This window comes from Molossus molossus, unplaced genomic scaffold (genome assembly GCF_014108415.1).
Source record: "Molossus molossus isolate mMolMol1 unplaced genomic scaffold, mMolMol1.p scaffold_m16_p_7, whole genome shotgun sequence".
Lineage (NCBI taxonomy): Eukaryota > Metazoa > Chordata > Mammalia > Chiroptera > Molossidae > Molossus > Molossus molossus.
Window position 1 is genome coordinate 20,954,181 of NW_023425401.1, and position 15,613 is coordinate 20,969,793.

General features: G+C 33.9%; 1 protein-coding gene across 5 annotated transcripts in view; it reads left to right on the forward strand.

Moving 5' to 3' along the window:
* The window catches only part of SNX13 (sorting nexin 13), a 121,362-nt gene that overhangs the window by 84,131 nt on the left and 21,618 nt on the right, over nt 1-15,613 (forward strand). For 3 of the 5 annotated variants that reach the window (XM_036246212.1, XM_036246216.1, XM_036246213.1), the window contains exons 16-18: nt 4,062-4,099; nt 7,595-7,664; nt 11,895-12,067. In XM_036246212.1, the coding sequence (XP_036102105.1) occupies nt 4,062-4,099; nt 7,595-7,664; nt 11,895-12,067 (281 nt within the window). The remainder of the gene's footprint in view (nt 1-4,061; nt 4,100-7,594; nt 7,665-11,894; nt 12,068-15,613) is intronic. The other 2 variants (XM_036246214.1, XM_036246217.1) reach the window with 2 other exon arrangements.

The window sequence follows — 15,613 nt, forward strand, 5'->3', positions numbered from 1 at the left end:
TATATTGATTATTGATCTAATATCTTGGGATTTTTAAATTAATACTCTTCTGTTTTATTTGTAAAATTAGAATAATATTTTAAGTGGATTTGATTGCATAATTAAGGAAACTTTCTTGTTAAGGAGTACTTCTAGGGAGGCTGAATAGTAAAATTCAGTGTACCTCAAGTACTGTATAATATATTTCTATTTAGTGTCTGTTGAAAAATCTTTTACATAGCTGCTGTGAAATTTGCAGTAGCAGCTCTACTTCAGAAAGGATTGCTATAAATATGTTTGTTGTTCATTTCAATTTTATATACTTTAGGAATGTCTTAGTATTGTGAAATATATTTGCTGTATTGCCCAGAATGAAGTAAGATAACTTGAATCATAATAATATAACTTAAAGCACTGATGGTAACAATATATCTTATGGGAGTAGTTTTGATGCTGTAGTGTGAGAGCTCTTCCACAGTCTTCTACATTGACTTTTAGCTTCTGCATGTCTTACTCTAGCCAGTCCATTTTCTTGTATGCAACTAATGGAAACAAATTATTTCAAACTTTCCCAAACCTCATATTTACTAAAACATAAAGCAGATTTTTAAAAAGTTTTTCTGCAACTGGTTTTGATTTGAAGTAAATGTACTTCAGTCATTGAGTAAACCCTCATATTGGAATCTTTGATTGTAGTTTACAACAACATAGGTATGTATCTTTTGTCTTCCTAAGACATTGCTTTTTAACATTCTGTGTTCTGTATGTTTTATCATTAAGAAATTGCCCATTTCTCCCTTGCCTTGGCCAGTTTGGCTCAGCGGTTAGAGTGTTGGCCTGCAGTCCAGAGAGACCCGGGTTTGGTTCCCGCCAAGGGCACATACCTTGGTTGCACTTTGTGCCCGGTGCGGGTGGCAGCCACTTGATGTGTCCCTTTCACGTCAGTGTTTCTCTTTCTCTCTCTCTCTCTCTTCTCTCTCCCTCCTGCTCTATCTGAACAAAAAATGGAAAAATGTCCTCGGGTGAGGATTATAAAAAAGAAGAAGAAATTGCCTATTTCTCTCTTTTTTTAATCATTTGGAAAAAAGTATATGGAATGATGGGTATAATATGAAATATTATTATTAAAAATAGCTGTTAGGCCCTGGCTGGTGTAGCTCAGTTGGTTGGAGTATCATCCAGTACACCAAAAGCTTCATGGTTCAATTCCCAGTCAGGGCACATACCTAGGTTGCAGGTTTGATCCCCAGTCAGGGTGTGTACAGGAGGTAACTGATGTTTCTCTCTCACATCAATCAATCAATCTCTCTCTCTCTTTCCCTCTCCCTTCCTTCCCCTCTCTTCCCCTCTCTCTAAAAATCAATAAACATATCTTTGGGTAAAGATTTTTGTTTTATTTTGTTTCTTTTTTTGGGGTTGTTTTTTAATTAATTCATTTTTATTACAGATGTTTCTCCTTTTCCCCCCCATTGACATCCTCCTCCCGATCCGATGCCCCACACCCCACCCCACAGCATTGTTGTCTTTGTCCATTGGTTATGCATATATGCATATAAGTTCTTGAGTAAGGATTTTTAAAAAATAAATAAATAAATTTAAAAAAACAGTTGTTTGATTAATTGTCAGTGTTTACGTTTTAGGCTATCACAACCATTTCAAATAGTAATGCTTTTGATTTTCTTGTCTTTATAAGATTGTTTAATTAAAAATAGGCCTTCCCTACATTTTTTTGTTATAAATTCATTTTCTGACTTCTAAATTTAAGCTTCCTTACATTTTGTATATATTGTAGACATTCTAAAATTTGGGCTATTTTTCAAATATTTTGAAATAATTGTCTAATCCAGCATGTGTGTGAGGCTGATTTTTTGATAATGAAGGCTACAATTGAGCCTAAAATTAATGGGCCATGTATTATTAAGTGTAATATTGTGCTCTGGTGGATTTTCTCTGCTGGGGAAGAAATTTCATTCTTACTTAACCAAACTCCAATAGGTAGGTAGGTAGTCGATAGCTGCTCATGCATGCTCTCTCTCTCATTTCTCTCCTGTCCTCCTTCCCTTCCTTCCTTCTTTTTCTCTTTATTTGTGATCGCTTTCTTTTTTTATCCTCACCCAAGGACATTTTTCCATTTTTTGTTCCGATAGAGCGGGAGGGAGAGAGAGGAAGAGAGAGAGAGAGAAACATCAACGTGAAAGGGACACATCGAGTGGCTGCCACCCGCACGACCAACCAGGGCCGGGGACAAACTGCAACTGAGGCACGTGCCCTTAGCGGGAACCGGACCCGGGTCTCTCTGTACTGTAGGCCGACGCTCCAACCGCTGAGCCAAACCGGCCAGGGCTGTGATTGCTTTCTTTCAGTTAGTTCAACTTTAAATGATTTTAAAAGTAGTTATTTTCTTTTTTATTAGACATACTCTTTTAAAAATATTTAAATTCTGCTTTTTGTTTTAAATTTTAATTTTAATCACATTATTTTTTTACCTTGTCAAACTATCCTTTCTTTTGTTTTCTAATATTTATAGGCAGTTATAAAATTGTTGATTTAGTGTGGACCTAGGTTGATATTAAACTTTATTTTTGTATCTTATTATTGATCAAGAAATTAAACAATGCCTGTTTTTCTCCTGATTTTTCTTTTAACTTGATTTGTCCTTAGTGGGTAGCTTTAAAGTGGGTAGACCCAAAGGAAGAGGGCATATAATCGAAGGAGAAAAGAGGGTTATTTATTTATTTTATTTTAATTGTTGAAAGGATTACAGATGTCCCCCTTCTGTTCTCTCATTGACCCCCTCCCTCCCACTATTTATTTATTTTAATGATCACCTTGCTATTAACCAAAGAGTAATCTTAGGTGAAATTTCCTGTTTACCTTTTATGATCATCGGTCTGAGGAACCAAAAAATGTTCTTGAGCGTTTAGAATTGTTGAAGTTGGGAAGCAACACTGACTGCCTTTTTCTAAAAGCAATAGAAATGTGCTTTTAAGATCTCTTGAGAGATCTAGATTTATAAAGAATCTCTTAAGTGCCAGAAACCATACATGTTTAAACTATATATGACTATTGCTTTACCATATATGTTCATTTATGTTTTTAACTGGGGGGCATCTTAATTGGAAACTTAATTTGCTGAGATATAGATAAAGCCTGAGGAAAAAGACATTAATTTTCATAAAGTATAATTGACTTACATTAATTTTTAAAAATAACTATAGTTGCTTTTTAATTAAATAGCATTGCATATATTTTACATATATTTTATTCTATATTTTAAGAATCTAGCCCTGGCTGGTTTGGCACAGTGGTTAGAGCCTCAGCCAGGGTCCAGAGAGATCCAGGTTCAGTTCCCACTAAGGGCACGTACCTCAGTTGCAGTTTGTCCCTGGCCCTGGTTGGGTTGTGTGGGAGGCTGCCACTCGATGTGTCCCTTCCACATCGATACTTCTCTCTCTCTCTCCCTCCCACTCTATCTGAATAGAGAATGAAAAAATGTTCTTGGATGAGGATAAAAAAAAAAAAAGAATCTAGACTTCTAGTGATTTTGAACCAAATCTACCAAAAATAAGTAGACTTAAAGATATATTAAAAATTATTCTTCACACTAAAGAGTAATTTTATTTGTAATATTTCTTAATCCAGTGAGACAGAAATTACAAAATACCTCTCACATATCCAAACACTCAGTCTGCAGTGTTTTTCTCATGTTTATATTGTATTAGACAACCTAATATGGTACTGTGAGGGTAAAATATTTAATAGTTGCCTCTCTATACATGAATGCCTTTGTGTGTGGTATAGGCAACTTAGGTACACAGTTTATTCTTGTATTATCTGCCATACAACAACTGTAAACCTACTTTTACCATACCCTATGTATATATTTTTCCACTGAAATTCCTGGCTGGGAAAACCACGGGGCTTGAGGGAACACGTGTTTGGGAGTAGTGTGTGACAATGTTCTTTACTGTTCTGTTTGTCTTGGCTTGGCTGACTTTCATCCTTGGTGTTTGAACCTTAGATAAAGCAACTGTTTTCCAAAGTTTTTTACTGTATACTAAATCAAATTTTTCTTCCCGCAGAATCTTTTAATGGTTCTCCTACAGGAAGCATAAATTTGGTAAGTACTATTATGGGTACTTTAATTATCAAAGTTGCTTGAAAATAATAAAAAAGGCTAAATAAGCCTTAACATATGACACTGAATAATATATTAGAAGCCCCCAAATTATCTTTTAGTGTTATAAGAAGTTGTGTTTTTAAATAAATGTCAAATTCCCCTATAAGGCAGCTGTGAATTACAATATAAAAATGAAACATTTTTATTAAGCTTTAAGTATACTAAGCAAATAAAATATTTAATGTGTGGTGCTTTACTCATTTTGCAGTTGAGATTGGCAGGTAAATTATAAGCATTTGTAGCAGTGCCTTGTAGTTGTGTTTACTGAGTTAATTATCATAGTACTATAATTTGAATTTTTGGTTTTTGTCTTAGCATAATGTTAAAAAAAACACACATACTTTTTTTTCAATTCAAGAACTTTTCTTAACCCAAGAATTACTTTACAAACTGTATTTTATTTTTGGACAGCATTAATGATCTTGTTTTGAAATCACAGTTTTACTAATCAATACTTATAGTTCTAAATCAGAATGTAGTTCTGTAGTCAATATTTTTTCACCAGTTTAACTTTAGTCTACTTGATATATGTGCATTATTACTGTGACTAATGTTTAAGAGACGTTTCATCACATTTTTCTCAGCATATTTAGTGAAAATAACATTTCTTAATTGTATGTTAAATGTGCAAAAAAGACATTTACATACAAAGTTTTATAACAACTTCTGGGTCGCGTAGTATATGATGCTGACATATTTAAAATAATAAATAGCAGTTAGCTTTTTAAATGCTACCTACAAGGGAAGGTTACCACGACTACTACTAATGCTTTTTTAAAAACTTGGTTGCTTTATGTTCCCTGTGCTGATTTGTAATTTGAAGATCAGATTAGATCATCTAAATTTTGTAGAATACTCCCAAGTTCCTCTGAATCTTCTTTCATATAAAAATAATATTAAAGCAAAGGTTGTGCTTTTTCTATCACAGTGTTTTATTATAGGTCATATGAGCACTTAAAAATAAATTCTTTCTTTTCAAACTATTTTTATTCACATTATATCTCAACAGTTTTTAGAGCAGGCATTATATTATTGGGAAAACTAGATACAAGATAGACTAGTTGATGAAAATAAAAAAGAAAGACTAATTGATGCAGCTAAAGTAAAGTAAAGCTGGACTAGACCTAATTTAATTGAATAATCCTCCCACTTGGCTTGACCAGGGAAGTACAGTGATAACCTGTATGGAATTATCACATTTGCTTCTCTTAATGGTCAATCTCTGGTAGATACGCTTTGGGCTGTCTTAGAATGCAATTGCCTTAATTTAAATGGCTTCATTTAGATGATTCTTTTAGTAATAATTGGTAATACCACATTAGAACTTCAAAGTTCATTTAGATCATATGATTTTATTTTATTTTATTTTTTTTATCCTCACCCGAGGACATTTTTTTTTTTTTTTTGATATTTTGTTCAGATAGAGTGGGAGGGAGAGAGAGAGAGAGAAACATCGACGTGAAAGGGACACATCGAGTGGTCGCCACCCACACGACCCAACCAGGGCCCGGGACAAACCGCAACCGAAGTACATGCCCTTAGCGGGAACCGAACCTGGGTCTCTCTGGACCGCAGGCTGACGCTCTAACAGCTGAGCCAAACCGGCCAAGGCTAGATCATATGATTTTAAAGTATAAAATATATCTGAATCATATACTGTTTGTGTGTCAGAGGTCCCCAACACTACTCCTGTGTTCAGTGATTTACTAAGAGGAGTCACAGACCTCGGCATAGTCAGACTCATGGCTAGGAGTTATTGGAGCAAAAGGATGTAAAGCAAAATCAGCAAAGAGAAAAGGTAAAACCCAGAGGAAAACGGGCACAAGTTTCCAAGAATTCTTCTCCCATGGAAGTCCCATGGGACAAACTTAATTCTCCCAGCAATGAATGTGAAAACACAGGTGAAATGTTGCCACTAGGAAGGTTCATCAAAACTAAGTGCCCAGGATTTTTATTGGAGGCAGGTTACATATACAGCCTTTGCCTAGCATATGTCAAAATTCCAGACTTCCAGAAGGAAAGCAGGTGTTCAGGATAAACCACATCATCGTGCAAACAACTTAGGAAGTGTGAGCCACTCTTAGCAGTTAGGGAATGGTGGGAACCTTTCCTAAACCTAAATACTGAGATGCCTTCCAAGGGCCAACATTACAAGTAGTTTCAAGCAGTTTCAAGCCTGCTTTATTAACTCTCTTCTGTACAGTCTATCTTCATTATATGATTATTTTCTTTCTCTGTATGTGTGGATGTATACATATGTGGCAAAGATTTTAAAATTTAAACCCAAAGGCCATATTTATAAAAGATTAATTCTGGGTCCAGCAGTTGTGGCTGAGTGGACTGAGCATTGTCCCATGAACTGAGAGGTCCTGGATCGATTACTGGTCAGGGCATATACCTGGGCTCAATCCCCAGTAGGGGGTGTGCAGGAGGCAGCTGATCAGTGTTTCTCACATCGATTTTCTATCTCTCCTTTCCCCCCTCTAAAAAACAAAACAAAAAAAAATTTCATTCTGGGTCAATTAATACAAATTTTTGTTTGTGAAATTAATTTTGAAAATTATTTAAAATCCATCATAGGCAATGGATTCACTTCATTTAATAAATAATCATAATAATAGTTAACATTCTGTGTTTAGGCAGTCTTCTAAATGTTTTACATGTCTTCTCATTTAATCCTCACATAAACCTATGGTATAAGTGCTATTATTATTCTCATTATAGATAAGGAATCTAAATTAACTAAAATTATTTTAAAATTAACAAGTGTTTAGTTAATACGGAGTTGGCTTTAATATATTTCAAGACTTTAAAAAAATGAAAATATTAAAATATGTACACTTATTTTAATCCACATTTTTTTCTTGCCATGTATTGAATATAACCAAGAAGTAGCAAATATTAGTATATGGACAAGAAATGAAAGAAGAAATAATCTGCCCTGGCCAGTTTGGCTCAGCGGTTAGAGCATCTGCCTGCGGTCCGAGAGACCTGGGTTCGGTTCCCGCTAAGGGCGCATGCCTCGGTTGCAGTTTGTCCCCGGCCCTGGTTGGTTGTGTGGGTGGCAGCCGCTCGATGTGTCCCTTTCACGTCGCTGTTTCTCTCTCTCTCTGTTCCTCTCTCTCCCTCCCACTCTACCTGAACAAAAAATGGAAAAATGTCCTCGGGTGAGGATAAAAAAAAAAAAGAAGAAGAAGAAATAATCTGATTTATTACATATATTTCTAAATTACTTTGTTTTCTAGTTTCTTAATCTTGGCTTTTCTTTCTCCTTTTGGTATACGTAGTAAAGATTATTGTTGAGGGGGGAGGATACAAATAATACAAAGTTCATATGGGGCAAAGATGAGTAATGCATATATGATGTAGAATTCTTTAACATTTTTTCCTATAAAATTAAAAATCTTGTTTCTTGATTTTTTTTTTCCCCTCTAGTCTTTAGATGACCTTTCAAGTGTATCTTCTGATGACTTAGTACAACTTCATGCTTACATTTCAGACACTGGTAAGAGAATTTATGGTATATTTATTACGTAAACATTTTGATTATTATTACCTTTACATTATTTTCCACGTGTATTTTTACAAACCATTCTTCTATAGTCATATTTTTAAGTTACTTATTTTTTCTGCAGCATATTCTTCATTAAATTCTTTGATGTTTATTTACTTGTATATATGGGTATTTCCTGTCTCTAAGGTTGTCACTGTTAACATTTTAAAAAGCTGAGATCGTCAGCATTTTGTCATTACTTATAAACTCTGAAACCAATCTTTGTTTCTTTTTGTTTGTGTCTAGCTGATAATTGTCTGCATAATTTTTATTAAATCCTTTAGGGGAAGATTTCAGTTCAGAATTTGTTTTCATGCATGCAGAGCCCAATTAGATAACTGGCTAAATGAAGCTTTTAGATTTAGGAGTGTATAGAAGTTCAAGACATGCTGGGATTAGGTGAGAAACTGCTAAGATTTTATGTCTCAATCAGCAATATGGTTAGTGAACTGAGGGAAAAAAAACTAGTATCCATCATTACCGTTAGGTTATTAGATAAAGTCAATAAGTAGTAGATAATGACATTTTCTTATGTGGCCTTTCTCTGGTCCTAGAATATAAGAGTGTTGTGTCAGATTACATATTCAAGTATAAAGATACTGAGATATATATCTCAGTTCAATTTTATGCTTACATTTTAGATGCTGAAATGAAATTTATAGTATAAGTACAGTTTAAAAGACTATTTGCATTTTTTTTTTAATCTCTGTTTTCTTTTGCTTCTCATTGGAGCTGGAATCTCACTTTGCATTCTGTTCTCTGCCAAATTTTTGGAATAAGTTATCTATAATTACTGTCTCAGTTTTTCCTTTATCTTTTACAAATAGTTGCTGTACACATTACTCTGTTCTTAAAGGTCATTAAATAAAGTCCCCTGTCAATAAAACCAGAGGTCGTGTTGGTTTTCTTTCTAGATTTTTTTTTTAATCCTCACCCACGGATATTTTTCCATATATCTTCAGATAGAGTAGGAGGGAGGGAGAGAGAGAGAAAGAAACATCAACGTGACAGAGATACATCACTTGGTTGCTTCCTGTGCGACTCTGACCAGGGCTGGGAACCAAACCTGCAACTGAATATGTACCCTTGACTAGGAATCGGACCTGCAAGGTTTGTAGGCCACTGCTCTAACTGCTGAGCCAAACTGGCCAGGGCCTTCCTAGCTTTTGATAGAGTTGTCCCGCTTTTTCCTTCATTAAAATTTTACATTCTTTTATAAACCTCTATTTTCTCGTTGGCTTGTCTTCCAAATGTGAAAGCCTTTGTTAAAGTGCAAACATTTAGTATTTGTGCCTTTACTTCTTTCTTGAAGACCTTAAGCTTTTATGTCTAGAGGAAGGCACTTGTGTCCATATTTCTTCTGTGGATCTTTCTCTTCTCTGAGAGCTCTGATTTTCTAGCTTCTTTGTTCATTTATTCAACAGGTATTTATTAGCTTCTTAAAATGTATGGAAGCACAGTGCTAAACATTTTTAGTAAGTTATTCCCGTCAGACAAACATATAAATACTAAAGAAGCAGAATATATAATGGTTAAGAGCACAACTTTTTGTCCAGATTGCTCGAGTTCAAACCCTAGCTCTGCCACGTAATACTTGTGTGAACTTGGACAAGTTCCTTAGCTTCTGTACTTCAATTTCCTTATCTGTAAAGTGGGATAATAATACTAATAATAATTAGTAATACCTCATAAGGTTATGAAACTAATTAACTCATTACATTAGTAATTACATTATGGGGATTTTATATTAGTGCTTGTTCTATATATATTTATGTTATCATTTGGCCTCCTGAGTCTCTTTGAGTCTAGATCTCCACACCCCTAACATCTTTATTACAGGAAGAACTGATAGTCTAGTGCAGTGCTACTCAGAGAGTGGCCCATGGACTAGTGCTTACTGCTTCCTTCATTGAGAAATCTTGCTTTAAAAAATACTGGCTAAATTAAATAAGCAATGTGCTTAGAGACGAGATTGATTTACATTCTGGTCCTACTTTTTTATCTGGCTATGGATTAGTAACAGATAGTTTGTACATCACCTGCTATGAGTAACATTGTCCTAATAAAAACAAAATCTATTTCTACTGTAATATGTTAAAATCAGTATTTATCTTTTAAAATCAAAAAACCTTCTGTCTTCTGTGCTTCTTTTATAATAACCTCATTATTTTTCCTGTTGTGCATGTATCCTGGTCATGAGCTCCCTGCCTGTTAATTTGTAACAAATCTGATTATTCTTTTATGAATGCTTTCTTACGTTTCTCTTTCATTTTTTATTTCTTGCTATTCTCCTTGCTTTTATTTATTTCCCAAACCTATCTTAAATACAACAGATAAAACCATTCCCTTGTTTCCCTGCTAACTAACTCTCTTGAGTGATGGTAGTTCTTTAACATGATGAAAAAGTGTATTGCAGCTTGTCATGCATAGGTCTCTTAGAGAAGGATGATCAGAAGAGGTGAACAGTGAAAAATAGTATTTGGTTAAAGCCCCTCAGAGCAACATAACCAAAATCTTTCCCTAGTTTTATATTTGGTCAAATCAGGAACACTGATATTAAATGGAAAGGGCAATGAGGGCATTTGAGTAAAAAGTGCAAATCCTAGAAAAACTATGATAAAAGCCTGTATAGATTTCTAGCTTTATGTGATTAAAATAGTTTACTAAGAAGCTTCAGAGACTGTTCTTTGCATAATTATACATAAAATAAAAAATATTTAGTTAGCTCCAAATTTGGCCACTTTTTATTCACAATATGAATTAATGTACTCTATTACTAGAGGAGCAATTTTGGTCAATATGGTAGTTTAAACTGCTATGGGAAATGTCACCTTCCCACACACACAAAGGCTGAAATACAAATAGCTAAAGGGGGAAATCTACAGGTGCCATAGACCATGAGGAAAACAGATTTAGAGAAGTGAAGAGGTGTTGACGCCGAGGAGCTCATAGGTGCACAAAGACTGCTACCTTGATCCTGACAGCATTTTTGTGTACTCAATTTAGAAGAGGCAGAATGGGCTAACACAATGGGAAGCTGGAACCTAGACCCTTGCCTAAAGCCCAGAGTCACGAAGGGTGGCTTGATGTAAAAAGAGATACTAGAAAATTTTAGCCTACTGTCAAGAAAAAGAACAAAGAATGTGAAGATCATGTTAGAAATACTATCTATTAACCACAAGAAATTGAAAGCCTATCTTGTATCCCAGCATAAGTATGTCTAGATTCATTTATCTTGGAGTAATTGTATACCACTGTATCTCCTAGCCTGAGTGCATGTTTAAAATATTCTAGAGATAAGAATACAACACTGTATAAAGAGAACCAAATAAAATTACAGAAATAAAAATAGTGATTGGAATTAGGGTCAAATGATGGAATAAGATTAAATATAGATGAGTAGACACTCAGTAAACTTTTGGAGATCTGAAGAAATGATCTAGAATAGACTACAATTCGGAGACATAGGACAGTGGAAACTAGGAAAGACAAAGAAGGATTCAAAGGGCATCTCTTTTGTTAAGATTAATACAAAATGTGAACAGGTTTTCATTTTAAAGACTACTGGACTTGGGTAGTTTGTGGGAAATTAGTAGGAAAAATGCTTTTGAAAATCTCCAAAATAAATTACACTTGTAAATTGTTTAATATTGGAAATGAGAAAGAGCTGCCAGAATAGCAGATAAGTATTATCCCATGACTTTTGCTTTCTGTTCACGTGAGATTTTAATTTAAATATAACTAAATAGTGGAGGGTAGTACAAAAGGTTATTATTTTGTTTCTGGGAGTTTTTTTTTGTGTGTGTATTTTTTCTCTCTGTTAAATTTAAGGCTAATGCTGCACTATGAAGTGGTGTTGTGGTAACATAACTAATAATATAGGTAAAAATTCTTTGGGGAAATCGTTCAAAGTAGACATCACTGTGTGGTTGGTTGTATGGTTGGTCATGTCATTATAAACTTGTAGTTTATTTTGCACAGTAGCCATCATATATATCACTTTATGGGTTTGAGTACAGAGCATGGGAATCTATTTTATCCCTTGGTGACATCCTTTTGTCTTAGTCTGTCATTTCAAATTCTTCATTTCATGGTTGTCCTTTTTGTTTGTTTGTTTTTTTTTTCTTCATCTTCCTCCTTTTTGTGTCTTTTGTTCCTCTTCATTTTGTTTTAAATGACTAGTATATGCTGACTATGACCCATATGCTGTGGCAGGCGTTTGTAATGACCACGGCAAGACATATGCATTGTATGCCATCACTGTACACCGGCGCAACCTAAACAGTGAGGAGATGTGGAAAACCTATCGTCGTTACAGTGACTTCCATGACTTCCACATGAGAATCACTGAACAGGTAATGAGGTTTTAAAGTTTGTGTACTTAAATTGTTTCCTGATTCAGTGTTTGATTCTAAATAGTTCTGAGGATGCTAAGGTATTGACCAAAGTCTATGAAAATAAAAAAGGTAAGAATTTGTGTATAATCAGCATAAATGTTAGAATGATTTTGAGCATTTAATCAATAAATCAGACCTTAATTATAACCATTTTGAACTGGACAAAATATCAGTGGTATAACTTGGGAAATTAAAATAAGTGTATATTTCTCATTTTAAGAGGCGTGTGTGGGTGTGCGCCAGTGTGTGTTTGTACTTTGCAGAGATATTTGGGTTTGGTTCAACATAAGAATGGGTGTCACTGTAGAACATTTTGTGGTTTTCAGCAGTGTAATTCAGAGCTATAGTAATTTTAAATGGTATCCTTATTTAATAGTGTAACAATTAAGTCTTTGCTCCATTAAATTATTTTAAGAATCACACATAAATTAAATTTAACATCAACAAGTAATGTTTCTAATTTGTACTAAACAAACCCTTTTGTTATATAGCAGTATAAGTACTATTAAAGATAACAAATAAAATAAATTATTTCTGTTCTATTTTTTATTGAATATTTTTTCTTGTCCATAACTTAGAAGAAAATAAGCTATCACCAGATGAATTGGAGTAGGTGATCTATAAAATTTATTTTAACTCTTGAGAGTCTTTGATTTCATTCAAGGTTTATAAATATACAACTGCTATTAAATTAATACAAATTATAATGATTACCAGTGACATTTGGTTGGGTGAATTGAAGCATTGAAATGATATTGTACTAGCTTAGTAATGATAAAATGCCTTTTTCATTTAAGATAGTAGAGGAAAATGTTTATCAGTATAATCTCATTAAAATATTTTGTGAATGAGGGTGAGTTAAACTAACAGCTTAAAAATGATTAAAAACAGGTTAGTGTTGACTCCAGAAGCCCATATTAAAAGGACTATTTTGAATTATATTCAGAAGGAAATTAATAACTTTGGACATGTCTGTTTTCTCTGTTCATGTTGAGTACATTTTTTCTTCATGCTTATTTGCAGAGGTGAAAGAGTTGTCTGCCCCAGAAGAAATAATTGTTTTACTCTTTTCAAATATTATCTGTTTGATATTGTTTTAAAACCCATAGCTTATATATTTCTTCTCATCCTCACATTAACCAGAGAGGACAAATTTTAAGATAATTTGAATTGCTGAAAGTAATTTTATTTACTTGCAAATAAATGGGAATTTTCTACAATATGAAATTTTCTTTGTCTGAATAGCTCTAATTTTCTTTCTGCTATTAAAAGGAATAATCATTGCCTAATTTAAATGTTCTAGGCTAGGACTGCAAATATTGTGTTTACATAATGACAAATGTAAGTGAAGAACATAGTTTTAAAAATCTTAATAGAGCCCTGGCCGGTTTGGCTCAGCGGTTAGAGCGTCAGCCTGCAGTCCAGAGAGACCCAGGTTCGGTTCCCGCTAAGGGCACGTACCTTGGTTGCAGTTAGTCCCCAGCCCTGGTTGAGTCGTGCAGGTGGCAACCACTCGATGTGTCCCTTTCACGTCGATGTTTCTCTCTCTCTCCCTCTCTTTCCCTCCCACTCTACCTGAACAAAAAATGGAAAAATGTCCTCAGGTGAGGATAAAAAAAAAAAAAAACTTAATAGAAATAGAACAGTTTGTACATAAATTTCCCTTTTCAATGCAGAACCAGAAATTTAATGAAAATGATAAAGTACAGATCATTTTTGAACGGGCTCAGTGCAGGCAATATGGATATGTCAGACTTTGTGTTTCCTATAAAGTCACAGTAGTGTATGATTACTTAAGTATTTAGATTGCTTACAGAGCTTAAGAAATTAAAAACTAAGCTTGTGAATGAAAATTCAGATTTAAGCAAAATACTAAGAATTTCTAAATAAGACTCAGGCTGTTTGCCTTTTAGCTCAGCCTTATCTGTATTTTTAAAACTCAAATCCCCTATAACATAGCAGAAGGAAAATGTAGTGACTTGTAATTCATCATTTGGTAACAATACAACCCATTGTCACAAATTTTAACTCCATTGAACTTTTAAAGTATTAAATTTGTTTTGAAAAAGGTTTTGTTTATTTTACTCTTTGATGTAACTATTTTTCCAGTCTAATATATGAACTATGATTTATTTTCTTTAAAGATTTTTAAAAGTCTAATTTGATATTTTTAAATGTCAAATTAAAAGATTTATAAAATTAAAATAATTAAAATGTTAAATGTTGTATTTTAGAATTGGGCTGAACTACCCATTCATTTATTTAACAGATATTTATTGAGTTTTTTCTATGTGCCTGGCACAGTTCTCACTACTGGGAATATAGCAGTGAACAAGACAAATTCTTGCCTCTAGGAGTTTACATTCCAGTAGCTACTGTGCATGTCTTTTTTATTGGGCGAACTGTAAATAATTATAGATAAAATAGTAGTGATATTAAGTATGCATTAAAATAAATGAGTAAAAGTATTTTTGCACTTGGATATAAACACATTTTCAATTCTTCTGATATAAAATTTTAAACATGCTCTTTAAGTTTTCCAGTAGTGTGTCAAGAATCTAAACCCGACAGGTTGGATGTGGGAAGATAAAATCTTTGATTTTGTAATGTCTGTGATTTACATACAGTATTTAAGTTCCTTGTGAACATTGAAATACTCTTTAATTCTTGTGAATTCTTTAGGTAAATTTCTAATTTCTTTTACATGTCTTTTAAAAATATTTTTATTAATTTTTGGCTGAGGGGATTATATTCTCAGGAATGGCTACCTTGTACTTATAATATTTTAAATACCAAGCTTATTATAAGTTAATATGAAGTATAAAATTTCCTCATTTTTTTATAATAACAATATTTGAGAAAACTACTTAATCATATATGCTTCTGTTCCAGACAGATACTTTAAGGAGGAGTTTGATTAATTTAGACTTTAAGAAAATAACTATTGCCCTGGCCAGTTTGGCTCAGCGGTTAGAGCGTCGGCCTGCGGTCCGGAGAGACCCGGGTTCGGTTCCCGCTAAGGGCATGTACCTTGGTTGCAGTTTGTCCCCGGCCCTGGTTGGTCGTGCGGGTGGCAGCCACTCGATGTGTCCCTTTCACATCGATGTTTCCCTCTCTCTCTTCCTCTCTCTCCCTCCCACTCTGTCTGTACAAAAAATGGAAAAATGTCCTCCGGTGAGGATAAAAAAAAAAAAAAAGAAAGAAAGAAAATAACTATTATGGTAACATTTAATTTTTTTTATTAATAAGGTTTAATATCTTAAATTTCCTAAATAAATTGTTTTACTAGATACTGTTATATTTCCTTGGTGTGATTTGCTAGGGCTGTCCTAACAAAATACTGCAGACTGGGTGGCTTAAACAGCAGACTTATTTTCTCATACTTCTGGAGGCAGGAAGTCCAAGAGCTGGGTGTAGGCTAGTTTGTTTTCCCATAAGGTGTCACTTTTTGACTTTCATTTGACTGCCTTTCTCATTGTGGCCTCACATGGCCATTTCTTTGTG